Source organism: Doryrhamphus excisus, linkage group LG23 (genome assembly GCF_037039965.1).
Source record: "Doryrhamphus excisus strain RoL-2023G ecotype Guam linkage group LG23, RoL_Dexc_Guam_v1.1, whole genome shotgun sequence".
NCBI classification, from domain to species: domain Eukaryota; kingdom Metazoa; phylum Chordata; class Actinopteri; order Syngnathiformes; family Syngnathidae; genus Doryrhamphus; species Doryrhamphus excisus.
The window spans coordinates 2,587,801-2,603,843 of record NC_136379.1 but is presented as its reverse complement, the minus strand read 5'-3'; the positions used below and the strand labels follow the sequence as shown (position 1 = coordinate 2,603,843).

The 16,043-nt window shown below is 39.9% G+C and overlaps 1 protein-coding gene across 1 annotated transcript in view; it reads right to left on the bottom strand.

Moving 5' to 3' along the window:
- tnmd (tenomodulin) overlaps positions 1 to 16,043 on the bottom strand; it is a 76,396-nt gene that overhangs the window by 16,999 nt on the left and 43,354 nt on the right. The window contains exon 3 of the mRNA XM_058076235.2: positions 5,570 to 5,677. Coding sequence (XP_057932218.2) covers positions 5,570 to 5,677 — 108 coding nt within the window. The remainder of the gene's footprint in view (positions 1 to 5,569; positions 5,678 to 16,043) is intronic.

Sequence of the window (16,043 nt, the reverse complement as noted above, 5' to 3'; positions counted from 1 at the left end):
TCTGAAAGTGCCTACCGTTGGAATTAGGGCGCTGTTGATGTAGTTGGAGGCTAATATGTACAGCTGCTACCAACACCGCTTTAATGGCAACCTTGGCAATTCAGTCCCATGGTGTTTGGAGGACTTTCAGTCAGCGAACGCCGGGCTCAGGTTAAATGCGTGTCGTGTGACGTGTGTGCGCTCTCTCCGAGCATGCGCACACACACACACACGCACTCACATGCACATACACATACATATTGAATTAGAGCATCCATGTCTGCTTGTCAGAGGTCTTTATCGTGCACAACACGAACTTTAATGATGAGAGAAATGTTTTATATATCTTACTAAATTGTGTCAGTGTGATGTGTTTGTGTGTGTGGAGGCGGACGCGCACCGCGTCACGCTGCGGAGGAGCAGTCATCACATCGATACTAGATAAAACGTAAACTACGACAGAAATGTTTTGCACATGGTTGAATATTTATTCCTTTTAAAGTTGATAATGCCGTATAAATGTGTGTTTAAGAAAGCTGAATCCTACTGTGTTCAGTGTTTACATTTAAATAAATTTCAGTTTCAAAAAACAACTAAAAACCCACCTCTTTAAATCTGTTTTTAATATCTAACTTTTTATATGTGACTGCTGTGCCCCGTCCCGCTTTTACTCATGTTTTAACTGTGTATTAACCAATGAATGTTGTATTTTGGTGTGTCTTCTACTCTGTTTACTTGCTTTTATTCAACTCCATTCTTCTGTAAAGTGTCTTTGCGTATTTTGAAAAGCGCTATACAAATAAAATGTATTATTATTATTAAATATTTGTCGGCCCAAGCAAAATCAGCCATCGGGTAAGGGTGATGGGAAAAAATCGGCATCAGCCGGAAAAAAGCCATATCGGTCGATCCCTAGACATTATCATGCTTTTCTCCACGTCTCCATTGCCCATTAAAAAAACAAAAAACAAAAGCAAACTTTGTTGTTGGCTAACTGGTGCGTTGGCTTGGCACCACTTAGCCAACAACAGAGTTAGTTTGAAGATGTACAGCAGTACAACATCATTCAGAGACACTACACGCTATCACTGACACTTTTACACAAAACATTTAAGCTGTAATAATCTTACTATCTTACACATCCTAAACTCCAGCTGTTAAGTAATACAATATAATCATATACAGTCTAAATGTTATTCTAATATGATGGGGCTGTTGGCTGCTGCCAATACAAACACCACATTTGCTTTTACTAGCATTTAAAAGTGAAAGAGTGAAAAGATCAATACTCATACTTTGAAGACTTTTGTGGCACAGTTTCCATCATGCAGAGCTTGGTAATAATGCAGAAGGCTTGTTGAAGTGTTTGTGCTCTGGTTTGTTTTTTGACAGTACCAAATGTCTCTGGTTGTGCTTGTGAGTGGTTAATGATGTTGTGTTTTGCTACTGTGGTGTTATTTCTTTTTAATACAGAATATACACTGACTTGTGCCGCCTGGTAAAATTGAATTCAAAACCTACTTTTAAAAAATCCGCCTTCAAAGCTCAGGTTGTTTGTATTTAATTTGGTTATCCTAATGAGCTATACTAGTATCACACCTTGAAGTCCGACTCCACTGCAAACTCCAAGGATAATAATACGCACGTTTGGAAATTAATACCTTCAGAAATGTATGTGTGTTGTTGTAAAAACAGTTTTTTTGGTTTTGGATCCAGCTCTTGTATGGAACTCAGCCAAGTGTACCTACCTACCTGTGTGTGTGTGTGTTAGACTTTTGTCAATACTTTTGTCACGACACCTTATTTTGTTGTTGTGCTCTACTCCTAGCGCAATGACTGTACACTCACCCATATCATCTGGTGAGATTTAATACACGGCTTTGATCAAAACAATCCCTTTAAGGCTGATTGACCTGCATCGTCCCTGTGGTGCTTTGCATTGGTGTCAAACAGCACCGTACCCTCATTTACTCCATTAGATGAATACAATGCAGTTATACTACCTGGACCAATGCAGTTTTCAAAATATTGTGTTGTCTTCACCCTATAAAATCCCGAGTTGTTTCAAAGGATGACTTCTACCTTGGTCGATACTTTTGTCATCACACCTTTTTTGTTGTTGTGCTCTGCTCTGGTGTCTCGGTGCAATCTGAAGAGGAAGAAGAGGCAGCAGCAGGACTTTGTTGTGTGTGGACATGCACTTGTGTATGCAGTCGTCTGAGTGGGAGGTTTTTGAGCGCCGGGCGAGCTTTGGTCATCCATATTAAGTGACTGTTAAATGGAGCAGGCAGCATCCGTTGACAATAAAGGCAGTGAGGGAGGTAGAAGGCGACTTGTGTGTCAGACTGAAATGAAGCTCAAGGATTACTCCCTCAGACGTCGCACGGAAGAGGCAAATTGAAAAGGTGGGGGCTGGGGGGGAATGCGCTGGCAAACAATTCATGTTTGTCACCTGGTGTTGCCCTCGTATGGGCTGGATTTTTGTTATCTGCCGCCTGCAGTTTCTCCACCATTTTTCCATTGTTTTTCCTTGGCACTCTGAAGCCCGCCGCGGTTGCTCTGAGCCCTCCTTGCTGAAAGCCCGAGGCTGGGTTGAGCAAGGAGCCATTAGTGCTCTGCTTTAACCCCTGTGAGCTTCATGTGTTCCACCACTTGAGGAGGAACTTGTGCGGGTCAAACGTGGGAGGATTCTCACTGAGGGACGGATCAGAGGCTTCAGTCTATTGTTGGTGAGGCCAGGCCAAGGTCATTAGATACTATCTAAATACAGCCCCCATGATAGTTACTGGAGTTCTCCTATGCCATCCGGTGTTAAGTTGGAGGAAAAACATCCTTAAGAGCAGCGCATGGTGGGGTGGAAAATGGAAAGACCATTAAACATAGGTGGATAAACACACTGCTACTTGCTGGTTCATGCAGGATGACAAACAGTGCGGTGCCATTATGATTCTCGTTATGGACTGTTATGCCATTATGAAGAAAATGGTTCCTGTGTCAGACTTTCCACCAAAATATATCAAGTTCTTCCTTGGCCCTGAGGTCAGCAGGCCAAAAAGTTTCATGAAAATTGGCTGCATGAACCTGCTTGCTGTATCTCTGCCACTATTTAGTGTTTACTTTGTCATAATAATTGCTGTGAACAAAAAAGATACGCAGTCGTCTACTTTTCAGTGTGAATTTTGGAGCGTCACTCTATCACCGTTTTTAAGTAAATGAATTATTAAATATTACCTGTTTTGTGATTGACTGCGGCCAGGAGTTTAGACTGAAAGAGTAATATTATCAACTTCAAATGCTAGCTTTTTCAGGCTCCAGAAACACATTTATCTTGCAAATTAATGCCTATAATCATTTTTACTTTTATTATCTACTTATAAGCAACTTATCTACTTAGCGACTCCTAAAACTGTCCTTAGTTATTTTTGAATTTTTTGAATGACAAATGTAGTTTTATTTTCTTGTTGGTAAACGCCTCATCAAAGTAAAGGTGCCGTGTTTGAAAGGAGAACAAATAAAACAACAAAACAACCACCATACTATTCCATACATAATAAAATATACAGGATTCCCTGACTGGAATCTGTCTATAGTGGCCCAACTTTAAAAGAACCACTATCCATTCTTTACAATAATGAGTCACCAAGGCATAGATGCTTCGTTTTGGTACTCCACTAGTTTGTTGGACACACTGGTTGGCCGTGCAACAACCCAGACAGACATGTGGCAATCATTTCCGTCAAACATCAAATCCGAAAAATTCATGGAGGCAAAAAATGATTTTATAACAGTAGCTCCTCCATAGCCTGCAGTGGACACGTCGTGTCGGAGAACTGTGCCAAGTCATAATCACCCGCTTGGTGGAAGCTAGGGCTGCAACTAAAGATTATTTTCAAAACTGATTAATTAGTTGATTTTTTTTTTTATTAATCAATGAATCGGAATTTTCAAAAACACATTTTAAATTTTCGCCTCTTTTTTCAGAAACAGATTTGAAGCAAATATATACAGTTAGTGGTTGGGTCCACAACAAATCAGAAAGGAGGAAAAAAATTCTCATACTGTTTTTCCAAAGTCAAAGCTGATATGTGTGGATATCCTGTTTTGGCTAAATATAATAGGTCTGCTTTCATGGATGACTAAGGAAATTAAATAATGAGACGATGAAATCAGAGGATTTTTACATATTTCAATTTAAAAAATGATGAATTGATTATGGCCGAGTGGTTAGCATGTAGGCCACACTGTCAGGAGATCGGGAAGACCTGAGTTGGAACCTCGTCTTGGGCATCTCTGTGTAGAGTTCTCTTTGTGCATGCTTGGGTTTTCTCCGGGTACTCTGGTTTCCTCCCACATTCCAAAAACATGCTAGGTTAATTGGCGACTCTAAATTGTCCATAGGTATGAATGTGAGTGTGAATGGTTGTTTGTCTATACGTGATAAGAGTAGCAGCAAGAAATTTGGCTTTGAATCCTCCCACGACTGTAAACTACCGTACTTTTATAAAGGGGACATTTTAATGTTCTTCCAATGAATAGTAATGTGTATTAGTGTACCAGGCTTAATAGAACCGTACTGCTTCTTTAAACTGGCACATGGCTAATAGTCCAGTTAAATCAATCAGACTTCTATCATCAGATGGTTACTTACTACAACATACTGTAAGTCATGGCTTAAAAAGACCGTTTAAACTGTGGTTTCCACTGAACCAGGACCAGAATCCCTCCACATTTCCATGTGGCAGTCACACTTAAAGCTACCAAAAATCACCCTGTTTACTGTCTTGGCTTCAGATGATTCATTCCGGAGACGACAGAAATGATGTGGACATATGGTGCCAGCCAGGGAATTAATATTTGTAAACGTGAATCTGACTTGACAACGATGAGAGAGAAACGAAAGCGCGGTTTGTTTTTTATTCTAGATGATGCCGCTGGTGTTCTTCAAGTTAAAACTGAGACTTAAGTTTAGCTCGGGCCGACATTTGGCCTTCTGTGTTTTGAATGTAGTGTCTATGCTGCATATATTTGCCAGGCTCTTCTTCTCAGCTACAAGGTAAAATGGAAATGGGCGCATGCAAAGTACGGATTTTCTCTTTGAACACACAGCCCACTCAGTGAATTGCACTGTGACATGGAGGGAAAAAAATTGAAAGTTTGATTGATTGAATTTCTTCCATTTCTTTTGCAGTCAGGTTCACCGTACAGCGATACAACACTCTGAGAAGTCAAATGAATCCCTCTAAAGTTTGGGAAAAGAAAACGACTTTTACCAAAAAAAAAAAAAAAAAAAAGCATATTACAGTCATCCTTCTCAGTCAGGCTTCTCCTGCACACTCCCCCCTTTAGGCTATCTGAGTGGAGCCTTTGGAGGACATGATTAAAAATTAATATTGGCTCAAGATTGACAGCAAACACCAATTGATGTGAGCCACAAAGAGGTTGTGGGCTTGTGGGCAGCTGACAGATCCACAGGCACCACACAGCCCAGTAAGAGGGACAGGATGGAAATGAACGGGTTGCGCGGCGTCCACTCTGGTTATCTCCCTTCAAAGGCATGGCCGCTTCTGGAGTGCTACACGGGGACCCGTACCTCTAAGTCGCCAAATTCGGCTTCCTCCTCTGGAGCCCTGGGGAGCTTCCTGGTTTGACTCCTGATGTAGCACCTCTGATGTTCGGCAAAGCGGATCCCAGTGAGTCCCTTTGAAAATAAGGAAAAAGGCAGATCTCAGAAATTCTGATATATCTTTCATTCATTAAGTCCCTGCAAAGTGTGTTTGCCGTAAGGCAGTTGCATTGAAAGGCGCCCGTTTGAGCTGAAATTAATACATGATGCTTTATTTTTTGTACTGTATTATACAACTGATGGCTGTTAACCATCACAAGTGGGCACTTTAAAGCGGAATAGAAGGAAAATGACAAGGTTGCACATACAACACACATCCGGCCCACCACAGCTTTTCATTTGGCCCTGAAAACATCACACAAATAGTGAAACCATTCAGTCTCACTAGTGAAGTACTCATTCATGATGTACTTCTTCCGCTCTGCAGGGGGCAACAGCGAGGTGTACTCATCAAAATAAAGCAGCAGTAGAAGAAGATGACTTTGTTACTTTGTAACAAAGTACACACTGTTTCAAAGGACTGCTGTAAAACCTGCCTTGGCAATGACAGAAGAAACATCACTACTTTGATGCGTCCATCCCCCATCACTCCTGATTATTAACAGGAAGGGCGGTTGTAGATTATGCATATCCATACATACATACAGCATTTCTTTTTTTTAAACCATGCCCATACCCTGCTGAAAATGTAATTAGGACCCCTGCTCAAGAGGATATTAGTTCTGTGTGGATCGATATTGAAATATCGATATCGTCGTTACCAGGTCTTTACGTACTAAGATTGATGGTCAAATTAAAATGGTCCTTCAAATTCAGATTACAGAAAAGGCTCAGCCTCCCGTGGTCTTAAGTCTCGTCTTGGGCACCACTTGTTGGAGCTGGCCTTCGGACCACAATGAGCATGCTGAGGTGTAAATTTAGATGATGAGGGTGCAGTCCATTCAATGTCTTAAAAACAAAAAATACAATTTTAAAATCAATTCTGATTGATGCAGGGGGGGTGGGAATGCGGTGTATTTTTGACGTTGCTTAAGCACTCGCGAAGGGGTCATAGGGAGGTATAGTCATTTTTTTGGTAGGTAGGTATATTTGGCAGTCATCTGCATAAAAGTGATAGAAGATACCTTTCTAGATGTTTCTCTAAATGCATGGACCCGGATGGGCCCAAGAATTGATCCCTGGGGGACTCCACAGTCAATGGGGGTGGTGGACGTAGAGGAGTCCCCAAGTTCCACAGTAGATACTGTATCTCCCTAGCAAATAAGGCCTAAACTACTTAACAACTGCCCCCCCCGACACTCACACAGTTTTCTAAATGGGCTAAAAGACTAGTGTGGTCAAGTCTAAAAGCACTAAAAGGGCTCAGCCGCCAGAATCAGAAATAAAAAATAGGTCATTAACACATTTAAAAGTGCAGACGATGGAAGGCTCTGTAACCTAACTGAAAAATATTTACAATCCCATTTACATGGAAAAAAGGCTGGACCTCTGCAAGGGCGCTTTTTAGTTATGTAGAAAAAATGTCAATTGTTTGATGCCTCTGCTTTGCGCCCTGAGCTCCACTATAGAAACATGTCTTTTTTACACCTTTATTTGGGAGACTATTGTTTCATCATTAATTTGAAACAGTGCCCATTGCTAAAACCTTTTTAATACGTTGTCTTGACCTCGGCTCCATTATCACTTTCATTTCTTGTATATCTGTATCGTTTGATTGCAAATGCTAACTGGACGTAATACATGAAGATAAAAATACTAGATTTGGAGAAAAAAGACTTCAAACTAGTGAAATTATCTGTCCATGCAGCAAGTAAATTTTACCTGGAAAGAAATCTTCAATTGAGATTTACTATTAAATTATGATTTTTTTTCTTTAAGCTGGAAATACTTACTTTAAGAATAAAATACTTATTTTTTACCTTGTTACAACTGCTAAAGAATGAAGTTCATACAGGGTTGGGAGAGCAGGGACTGAACTAGCAATCTTCCACTTTCTGACAAAAGCTGCCCTACCACCTGCGCCACAATCAACCTCCTGCCCCATATAACAGAGAAAGGAGAGGGAGATCTGTTCGGAGCACAGTTTTTACAGTTAAATCATCACATTACCATGCAATTGTAAAATGAAATATAATCTGCATCGTAGTAATACAAATATTAACCCATATATCACTGTAATACATAATAATATCTGATGATTATTGCATCATGTTAATTATTGCATCGCATGACTTCATGTAATCCTCCTTTTATATTGACATAGAAGGGAAATATGTTCACCCCGCTCTTGTAACAAAATAACCTACTTTTGCAGTATGTTATATAATGGCTGACTATGAACCATTGCAGCATGGCTCCTGCTTTTTAAAGTGGAACAGAAGAAAAATGGCACGGGAGCTCCAGCGTGGCTGTACAACACTTCATAGTGTATACGCTGGAGAGACTTGAGTGACAATGTCGCCAACGAGGTGTTTTCTGCAGCGCTGCCCCCATTGAATTAGCCAGTCGCAGGTAGCGCTCGCTCTCTTCATGTGTGCAGTCAAGTGTGGAAGTCACTCTCTTCAGCCTCACTGGCGATCCTCCACCTCCGTCTGACACGCCGAGAAACAGAGAGATCTGGTAATTCTCCCTGCACCGTTGTATGTTCATCTAAGGCTCAATCCATACTGGTGCTTTGGTACTCTGGTCCGCACCAAAAACGTTTACACTGCTAGTTTTCTCATGGAATCAAAACCTGTGTAGTACCGTATTTTATGGACTATAAGTCACTCCGGAGTATAAGTCGCACAAGGCCAAAAATGCATAATTCGGTAGAAAAAAACATACATACGTCGCACTTGAGTATAAGTCACATTTTTCACGGGTAATTTATTTGACAAACTACTTGACAAAAACATTACGTCCTCTTGGAGGGCAAGTTCTACCAATAAAAGAATAGAGAACAGGCTGAATAGGTGTAAGATATGCTAACACAATGCTTATTCAGCTACACAAAAAATAAACATGAACACAAAAGGTGTCCAGTGTTTATGTAACATAAACTTTTTTCATTTATAAGTCGCTCTGGAGTATAAGTCGCAGGAACAGCCAACCTATGAAAAAAAGTGCGACTTATAGTCCGGAAAATACAGTAAATGGCATGTAAGGACTTTTGTGACATACCTCAAATATCACAAACCAAAATGCCATATGCTGGGTTGAAAACATAGATTAGTTTGTATTTATATAAAAACAGCAGCGCTTTATTTATTACACTCTATCTGTACCATTTTTTTTGTAAACACAGCATTCAGTTAAGCAGCTGTTCGAAACCCATTTTCCTAAAAGAAATGGAAATAGACAGTCTACAAGGTCACAACACATTTTTCGAATATTCGAATACAATGACATACTTAGAATCAAGTATGGGCTTGCCCAAAACACTTACTTCAAGATGTTTCGCCTCAATTTATGATCATATTTCAAGTAGATGGTGGACTTAAATCTAGAACAGTGAACTCAAAATGTGTTAATGCATTTAATACAGTAAAGTCTCGTTATATCGATATCGGTTATATCGAAGTACTGCGTATTACGATCCTATTTTCATTTCCCGGCAAATTTCTAGTCTTTTATGATATAATTAGTTCCGTTAGTACGATACCCGGTTATTATGATAATCCGATTACTACGATGCCCTTTTCATCTCCCGCCAGCCAATTTGGTCTGCTTATATCGATACAAAAGCAGCTTAAATCAATCTTTGCTTAAGGATTTCAATACCAAAAAAGAACACGGCGAACGGCTGCTTCCAGTCAACTTTATTTTTCACACTTGTTCTATGCTATAGAACAATGTCGAGGATATATCGACAGTCCGGTTATATCGATATTTTTTCTGACTCTCGACAATATCGATATAACGAGACTTTACTGTATGAAGAAGATGACAGAGAGGAAAGTAAAAATACTACTTTTGAGCAACACATAATTTCACAATATAGATAACAATGAGTATATAAAAACCGTTGATTTTGTTAATACTTGGGTTGTTGTATATATTATAATATTGTTTATTTTTCTATATTGTGTATTTTGTACTGCTTAACTGACTCTGTACTCTTGCTGCTGTGCAATACAAATTTCCCCACTGAGGGACGAATAAAGGCACATCTTAATCTTAATCTTATTTCAAGAAGTCCTAGTAAGCCAATTTTGACTTGTTGCATTGTTTTGCTCAAATAAAAGCAAAGCAAAAATAATTACATGAAGTTCTATTAAACTTGGCTTTAAGAGCAAATATTCCCTATGTAACGTTCCCATTTGAGCTCCACATTGAACCACACCGTTACAGTTCCCTTGCAAGTGGCCCGAGATCTCTCCAGCAGTCTCAGTCCGACGATGGCGTTCGCACACAGCAGAGCAAACGCACTCCAGTTCATCTGAACCGAATCAAACATGACACGTGTAAAGATATTCAGCGGAGATGGGCATCTGCAACACGCTCGCAAAATCCCATTTTATGCAATTTATTTTCTGCAGAGAGCCGCTCATTCATCACGCCGCATTAGAAGAGACGGCGGGATCTACATCTGCCCCAGAATGGCACCGCCTAGAAATGTATGAGCGCCGCCGCCATGAAAATGAACTTGATTCCATCTAAATTTAATTGCAGCAACACACCAATTGGCGTGACATCTCCTTTGGAATCAGTTAACTTGAACATGAGGCCGCCGCTTTGACAATTTTTTCCAAGGTGGTGCCGCCGTCACCCACAAAAGCAGATCGCGCCCACGTAAAACGTGATACAAAGTGAAGCTTGTCGTAATCTACAGCCTGTAATTTCATCGGCGCGGGGAAGGATGGAGCAATAATGGTCTCAAGCACACAAGCATGATGTTTCTGCCTGGCTTTATTGTGATGAGTCTCTGTTTAATTTGGCTCCGCTGCATTGCTGAGTAGCGGCGGGAAAGCAAAGGGCAATGTTTGGATGACATACAATGATTACTGGGCTTGGTCGTCCAGAAAATGAAGAGAGACACATTAACGCAGGGATGAGAAATGGAAAAGCAATGTCATTTTCAGAGGCGACGTTAGAAAAAGACGACATACACAAATATAGAAATTCACTAGCGAGATGCTCATCTGCGTCTATTTAACAGGATGGGAAGCAACCCCATGCATCATTCAGCTCCTGTGAGTAAGATCTAAAGCGATGTCAGCGAGTCTCGTTCGAAAAAGAAAAAAAAGTTGGACTCCAGTGAGTCGCATGTTCTTTTTAACCCATTTTCATTTCAAAACAGTTAAGGTCTTTTTTAGATCACATTATATCGCAATATAAGCTGTTGGGAAAAATTAGGAAACCACATGGTGGAACTCTTCAATTCTTGAAACACTACACACAAAACTGCACGCCTACTGTGCTGCCTGCGCTATTATTTTCCCCACAAATACACCACATGTTGATGCTGTTGTTGAATCCCAGTTTGACCCCCATAATTGGAACCCACTTCAAATTGGTGAGCACCCGCCGTACATCCACGGAGGTTAGGAAAATCAGCTGCAGGAGTCGCCTGCTGTGACAGGAGCTGCTGCTGTCGCCGGCCAATGTACACAATGTACACAATGTACACAATGTACACAATGTACACAATGTACACAATGTACACAATGTACACAATGTACACAATGTACTTTTAAACTTAGGACATCCAAGGGTCCTCCACTGCCTTGGCCTTGCCATCTGGCTGGGTGCAACTTTTGCATTTGCATCATTTGCATTCATTTTCTACCGCTTTTTCTTCACGAGGGTTGCGGGGGGTGCTGGAGCCTATCCCAGCTGTCTTCGGGCGAGAGGCAGGGTACACCCTAGACTGGTCGCCAGCCAATCACAGGGCACATATAGATAAACAACCATTCACACTCACAAAGCTTATTAAATCCTACCTATCCATCTGGTACTTTTACAATCAGTAACTGTTACATTTGTTCACTTCCTGCTTTCCATAATACAGTTTAAGGTATTTTTTTTGTTTTTTTGTTTTTTTTTAAATAATGTACCACGTACTGAAGTACTCGGGGATATGAGCATCCAATGCCATAATGGGTACCATAGTGCGTGTCAATATAGTGATATATATAGCACATCATGACTGGTTCAAGACTCTTCATCCTTGTATTTAGCAAACATCAACTGCTTGTATTGTTTCTTGAATTGGCTCATCATTGTGCATTGTTTGATTTCCTTACTCAATCCATTCCATAGTTTGATTCCACATACTGAAATGCTATGGCTAGCATAACGTAAAGTTTTAAAGTGTTTCAAATGTACTTCTTCCCTGAGATCATATTTTTCCTCTCTTGTAGAGAAGTATTGGATGACATTTTTAGCTAATTGGTTGTTTTTAGCCTTATGCATTATAAGCTAGCTATGGGAAGTGTCTATTTTGACAATACACAAAAAACAAAAAAAGAAAACAAACAAAAAACACATACAGTGTTTTCTTTACATAACGGACTTCTACATTAACCAAGCTACAGTGATATTATTATTGTAGCAGCTAACATGAAAAACTATATCTATCTGGCGGAGTAGCACAATGCTGTGCTAATCTCAGTGACACAACGCCTCGAGTCAGCATTTTTTTACCCAAGGACTACAGCACACGTCTTGTGCTGGAAGATACAGCCATCCCAATGCAGTGTATTTATGCTGCTGTTGTTGATTGAAGTAGCGTAAGCTATAGTATGCCGATGTGAAGTGTGCCGATGTATCAATGTAAAGTTTTGGTAATTAGTTTGAAAAAAATTGATAGTTTTTTTAATAATCAAAAGTAAGTAGTACATGTTATGATCAGTGTACTTGTACAGCAAATAATAAAATATCATGAGAGGGTTTTTTTTTAGCTTTATAGTCAAAATAGATAAATCCCAATGATGTGCTTTGTTAGCTAGCTCATACTAAAGCATTTTTTCTTGTTAAAATGCACAGAAAATGGAAAGAAATGTGTTAATTTTTCACATAAGGATTGTTAATGATGGGCAAAATTAGCTGAAAAACTTCTACATTTTCTTATTGTTTTTTTCCAAACATTGTTTGGTGACATGCTCACAATAAGGATCAGTGGAGTTAAACCTGCACCACAGATACTGACTTGTCAACCGTATAGTGGCGGGAACAATCTGGATGTGATTGGCCGGCGGGCACAGCATCCATGACATACACGGAAAAACAATTTGATCTATTTGGACCCGAGTACATCCTGAAGTCAACTGTTCTAATGTCACTTGTGTGCAGTTTTTATCTTCTCCACAGCAGACTTGAAGGCAAGACCAAAGGTCACCTGGCTCAAAGGTCGGACGCAGTGTTGTTTTTTTAGCTTTACGCTGAGAGGTATTCATATTTCAGCACTAATTAAAAGTTTTCAACAAATTTAAAAAGGTCTCGGACAATAATGTATAGAAAATCTAGCCCTGGTGCTAGGATTTAGATTAGTAAGTCACATGATTTAGTGTGTTTGTAGCTTTAATGCTAATGAACTGTGTTCCTCCACATCAGTCTCCAACAGAGCAGAGTTCACACTACAGGTCAATTTCACATTGTCAAATGCTGGAGCCTATCCCAGCTGACTTCAGTCGAGAGGCGGGGTACACCCCAGACTGGTCACCAGCCAATCACAGGGCACATATAGACAAACAACCATTCACACTCACATTTATACCTGTAGACAATATAGAGCCGCTAATTAACAATTAACCTGTTTTTGGAATGTGGGAGGAAATCGGAATACCCGGAGAAAACCCATGCAGGGGACAGCATGCAAACCCCACACAGAGATTCGATCCCAGACTGTTTAATCTCTTGACTGTGTGGCCAACATGCTAACCACTCCCCACCATGCGGTCAATCTGTATTTTTGATTTATTATAAAGTTGTCCCGAGTGGAATGGTGGGCATACACAATGGGATCATCAAGCTAGGCCATGTTTGAGACGATATCGTGTCCATAAGGAAGGAGGTTTTTCTGTCATGGTGTCATGAAAAGTCACAACTTCAAATGTGAATAAATATTCTCAAATGTTGAGTAAACTAGTGAGAGAATGATAGACTTTTCTGAAGTTTGCTGCTTTCAGATTACTGTTAGAATAGCAATCAAAAAGTACATTTTGCTAAATAGTGTGCCTTTAACTGTACAATATTATTTTTTTTCTCCCTTCGCCAAGTTTTATGAATAATAATAACTTTGCTCTAATGTGAGAATGACTGATGGTTTGCTTTGGGGATGTATTTTGTTTGCCCCTCCACTGTTTATCCAAGTCCTGAATTGTTGTGAAAGAACAGCAGGTGGATTTCAGCTGTGGCCTCCGAATTGTGATGGCATACCCGCACCGCCCCGAGGCATGATGTCCACCGCGTCTGGACTGGCCAAGCGTGGTCATTTTCATGACAAGCGGCGCTCCTTTCAAATCAATTTTGCCATCAGCATGCGGCTGCCTATTTTATATCAGCTCCTTCCCAGTCTTCTTTTTCCCCACTCGGAATAACATTTTAATTATTGTGCTTTCTTGCTTGCTGCTTAGCTACCCTTCATGGAGGAGCACTGGATTTCCTCGGGGGATTTGCTTCACTAACAGGAAGTGGAACATGCAACAGGCATATATGTGTACAATATGTGTGTCAGCTTGGTGTTAAAACATAACGGTAATGGTAATGGTAATGGTAATGGTTTTATTTCATTTGAACATGCATCAGATTACAATTGAGTGCATCCCATAATCAGTTCCCAGTTCCACATGTCCAAAAGGAGTAGGAAGAAGCAAAGCTTATTAAATCCTACCCCTCCATCTGGTACTTTTACAATCAGTAACTGTTTAAAAATTTAATTTTTTTTTTAAATTTTTTAATTTTTTAATTTTTTAATTTTTTAATTTTTTAATTTTTTAATTTTTTAATTTTTAAAATTTAATTTTTTTTTACATTTTTTAATTTTTACATTTTTTAAATTTTTTTATTTATTTTTTTGTCCCATACCAAAGTAGGAGATGATATGCCCATCCAATGCCATAATGGGTACCATAGTAAGTGTCAATATAGTGATATATATAGCACATCATGACTGGTTCAAGACTCTTCATCCTTGTATTTAGCAAACATCAACTGCTTGTATTGTTTCTTGAATTGGCTCATCGTTGTGCATTGTTTGATTTCCTTACTCAATCCATTCCATAGTTTGATTCCACATACTGAAATGCTATGGCTAGCATAACGTAGTCCTAGCATAGAAGTGTTTCAAATGTACTTCTTCCCTGAGATATAGACATAGCAAGAGAAAGAGTGCATTGCGGATGTTAACATTCCGCCAGGCTATTGTAAGCAAAACATTGACAACTAAATGTGTTTTCTTGTATTTGATTTGAGATTCATCTGGCCACATTTCACGGTAAATAATGCTGCAAGTTTGGTGGCTTGCTTGTCTGAGGCTCCGCTTGTGTAACCTCCAGCACACTTGAGAAGGATTCCAAAATGAAAGGTAAGTTAATGAGTTTTGCTGGAGACAAAATTGCAGCAACAAAAGCGGGTGGTGTGAGAAAACAAATGGGGGCTCTCTTAATGGTGTTTGTACGGCAAACAACTTTCTACTTTAGAATGAGTCTTTTAGGGAAAGAACAACCCCCCTCTTGGGGCTGCAGTGAGTGCATTTAAACAGTAAAGCCCGAGCTCCTCTAATGACTGTGTGTTTAAGCAGTTATTACAGGAATTTGTGGCCATTCGCTCACTCATTATCTGCACCAATTATCCTGTTTGTGGGAAGCACCAGCCATTCCCGACACCCCCCATCTCCACGCACCAGAAACCCATACGGCCCACGTATTAACATCGCACCTGACCTGCATTTTGCTGCAAAGTGACAGCAATGTATGTCTGGTGGCCCAAGCAGGCCATCCATGGAGGTTTATTTGTGGTACCATTAAGCCACTGTTGTTCTGAATTTAAAGTGACATCAGGCTGCACGCTAAAGTGGTGCTGGGTTCCACTTTGAGATTGCTTTTCTATGGTTTTCTTCATATAAACCCGTCCAAAACCATGCATGTTTGGTTAATTAGTGGGATGAACTTCAGCTTTTTTTTTTTTTTTGCGTAATTAACGCATTCGCATCATGGCAAGCCACCACCCTCTGTTAGATGACTTTCTCAGACGTGTGCCATCTCTTGATTTGATTTAATACGTTGATTGTATTGCTAATACGTACATTTGTAGTACATATCCCTCCCTATAAATTGTTTTTCTGTCAATAAATATACGGTAAAAATTGACGTATTTCAGACATAGTGAGACATGGTGATTAATCATGATTAATTAATTTGAAAAGCATATACAGTAAAGTCTCGTTATATCAATATTGTCGGGAGTCGGAAAAAATATCGATATAACCGGACTGTCGATATATCCGATCCTGCGCCGA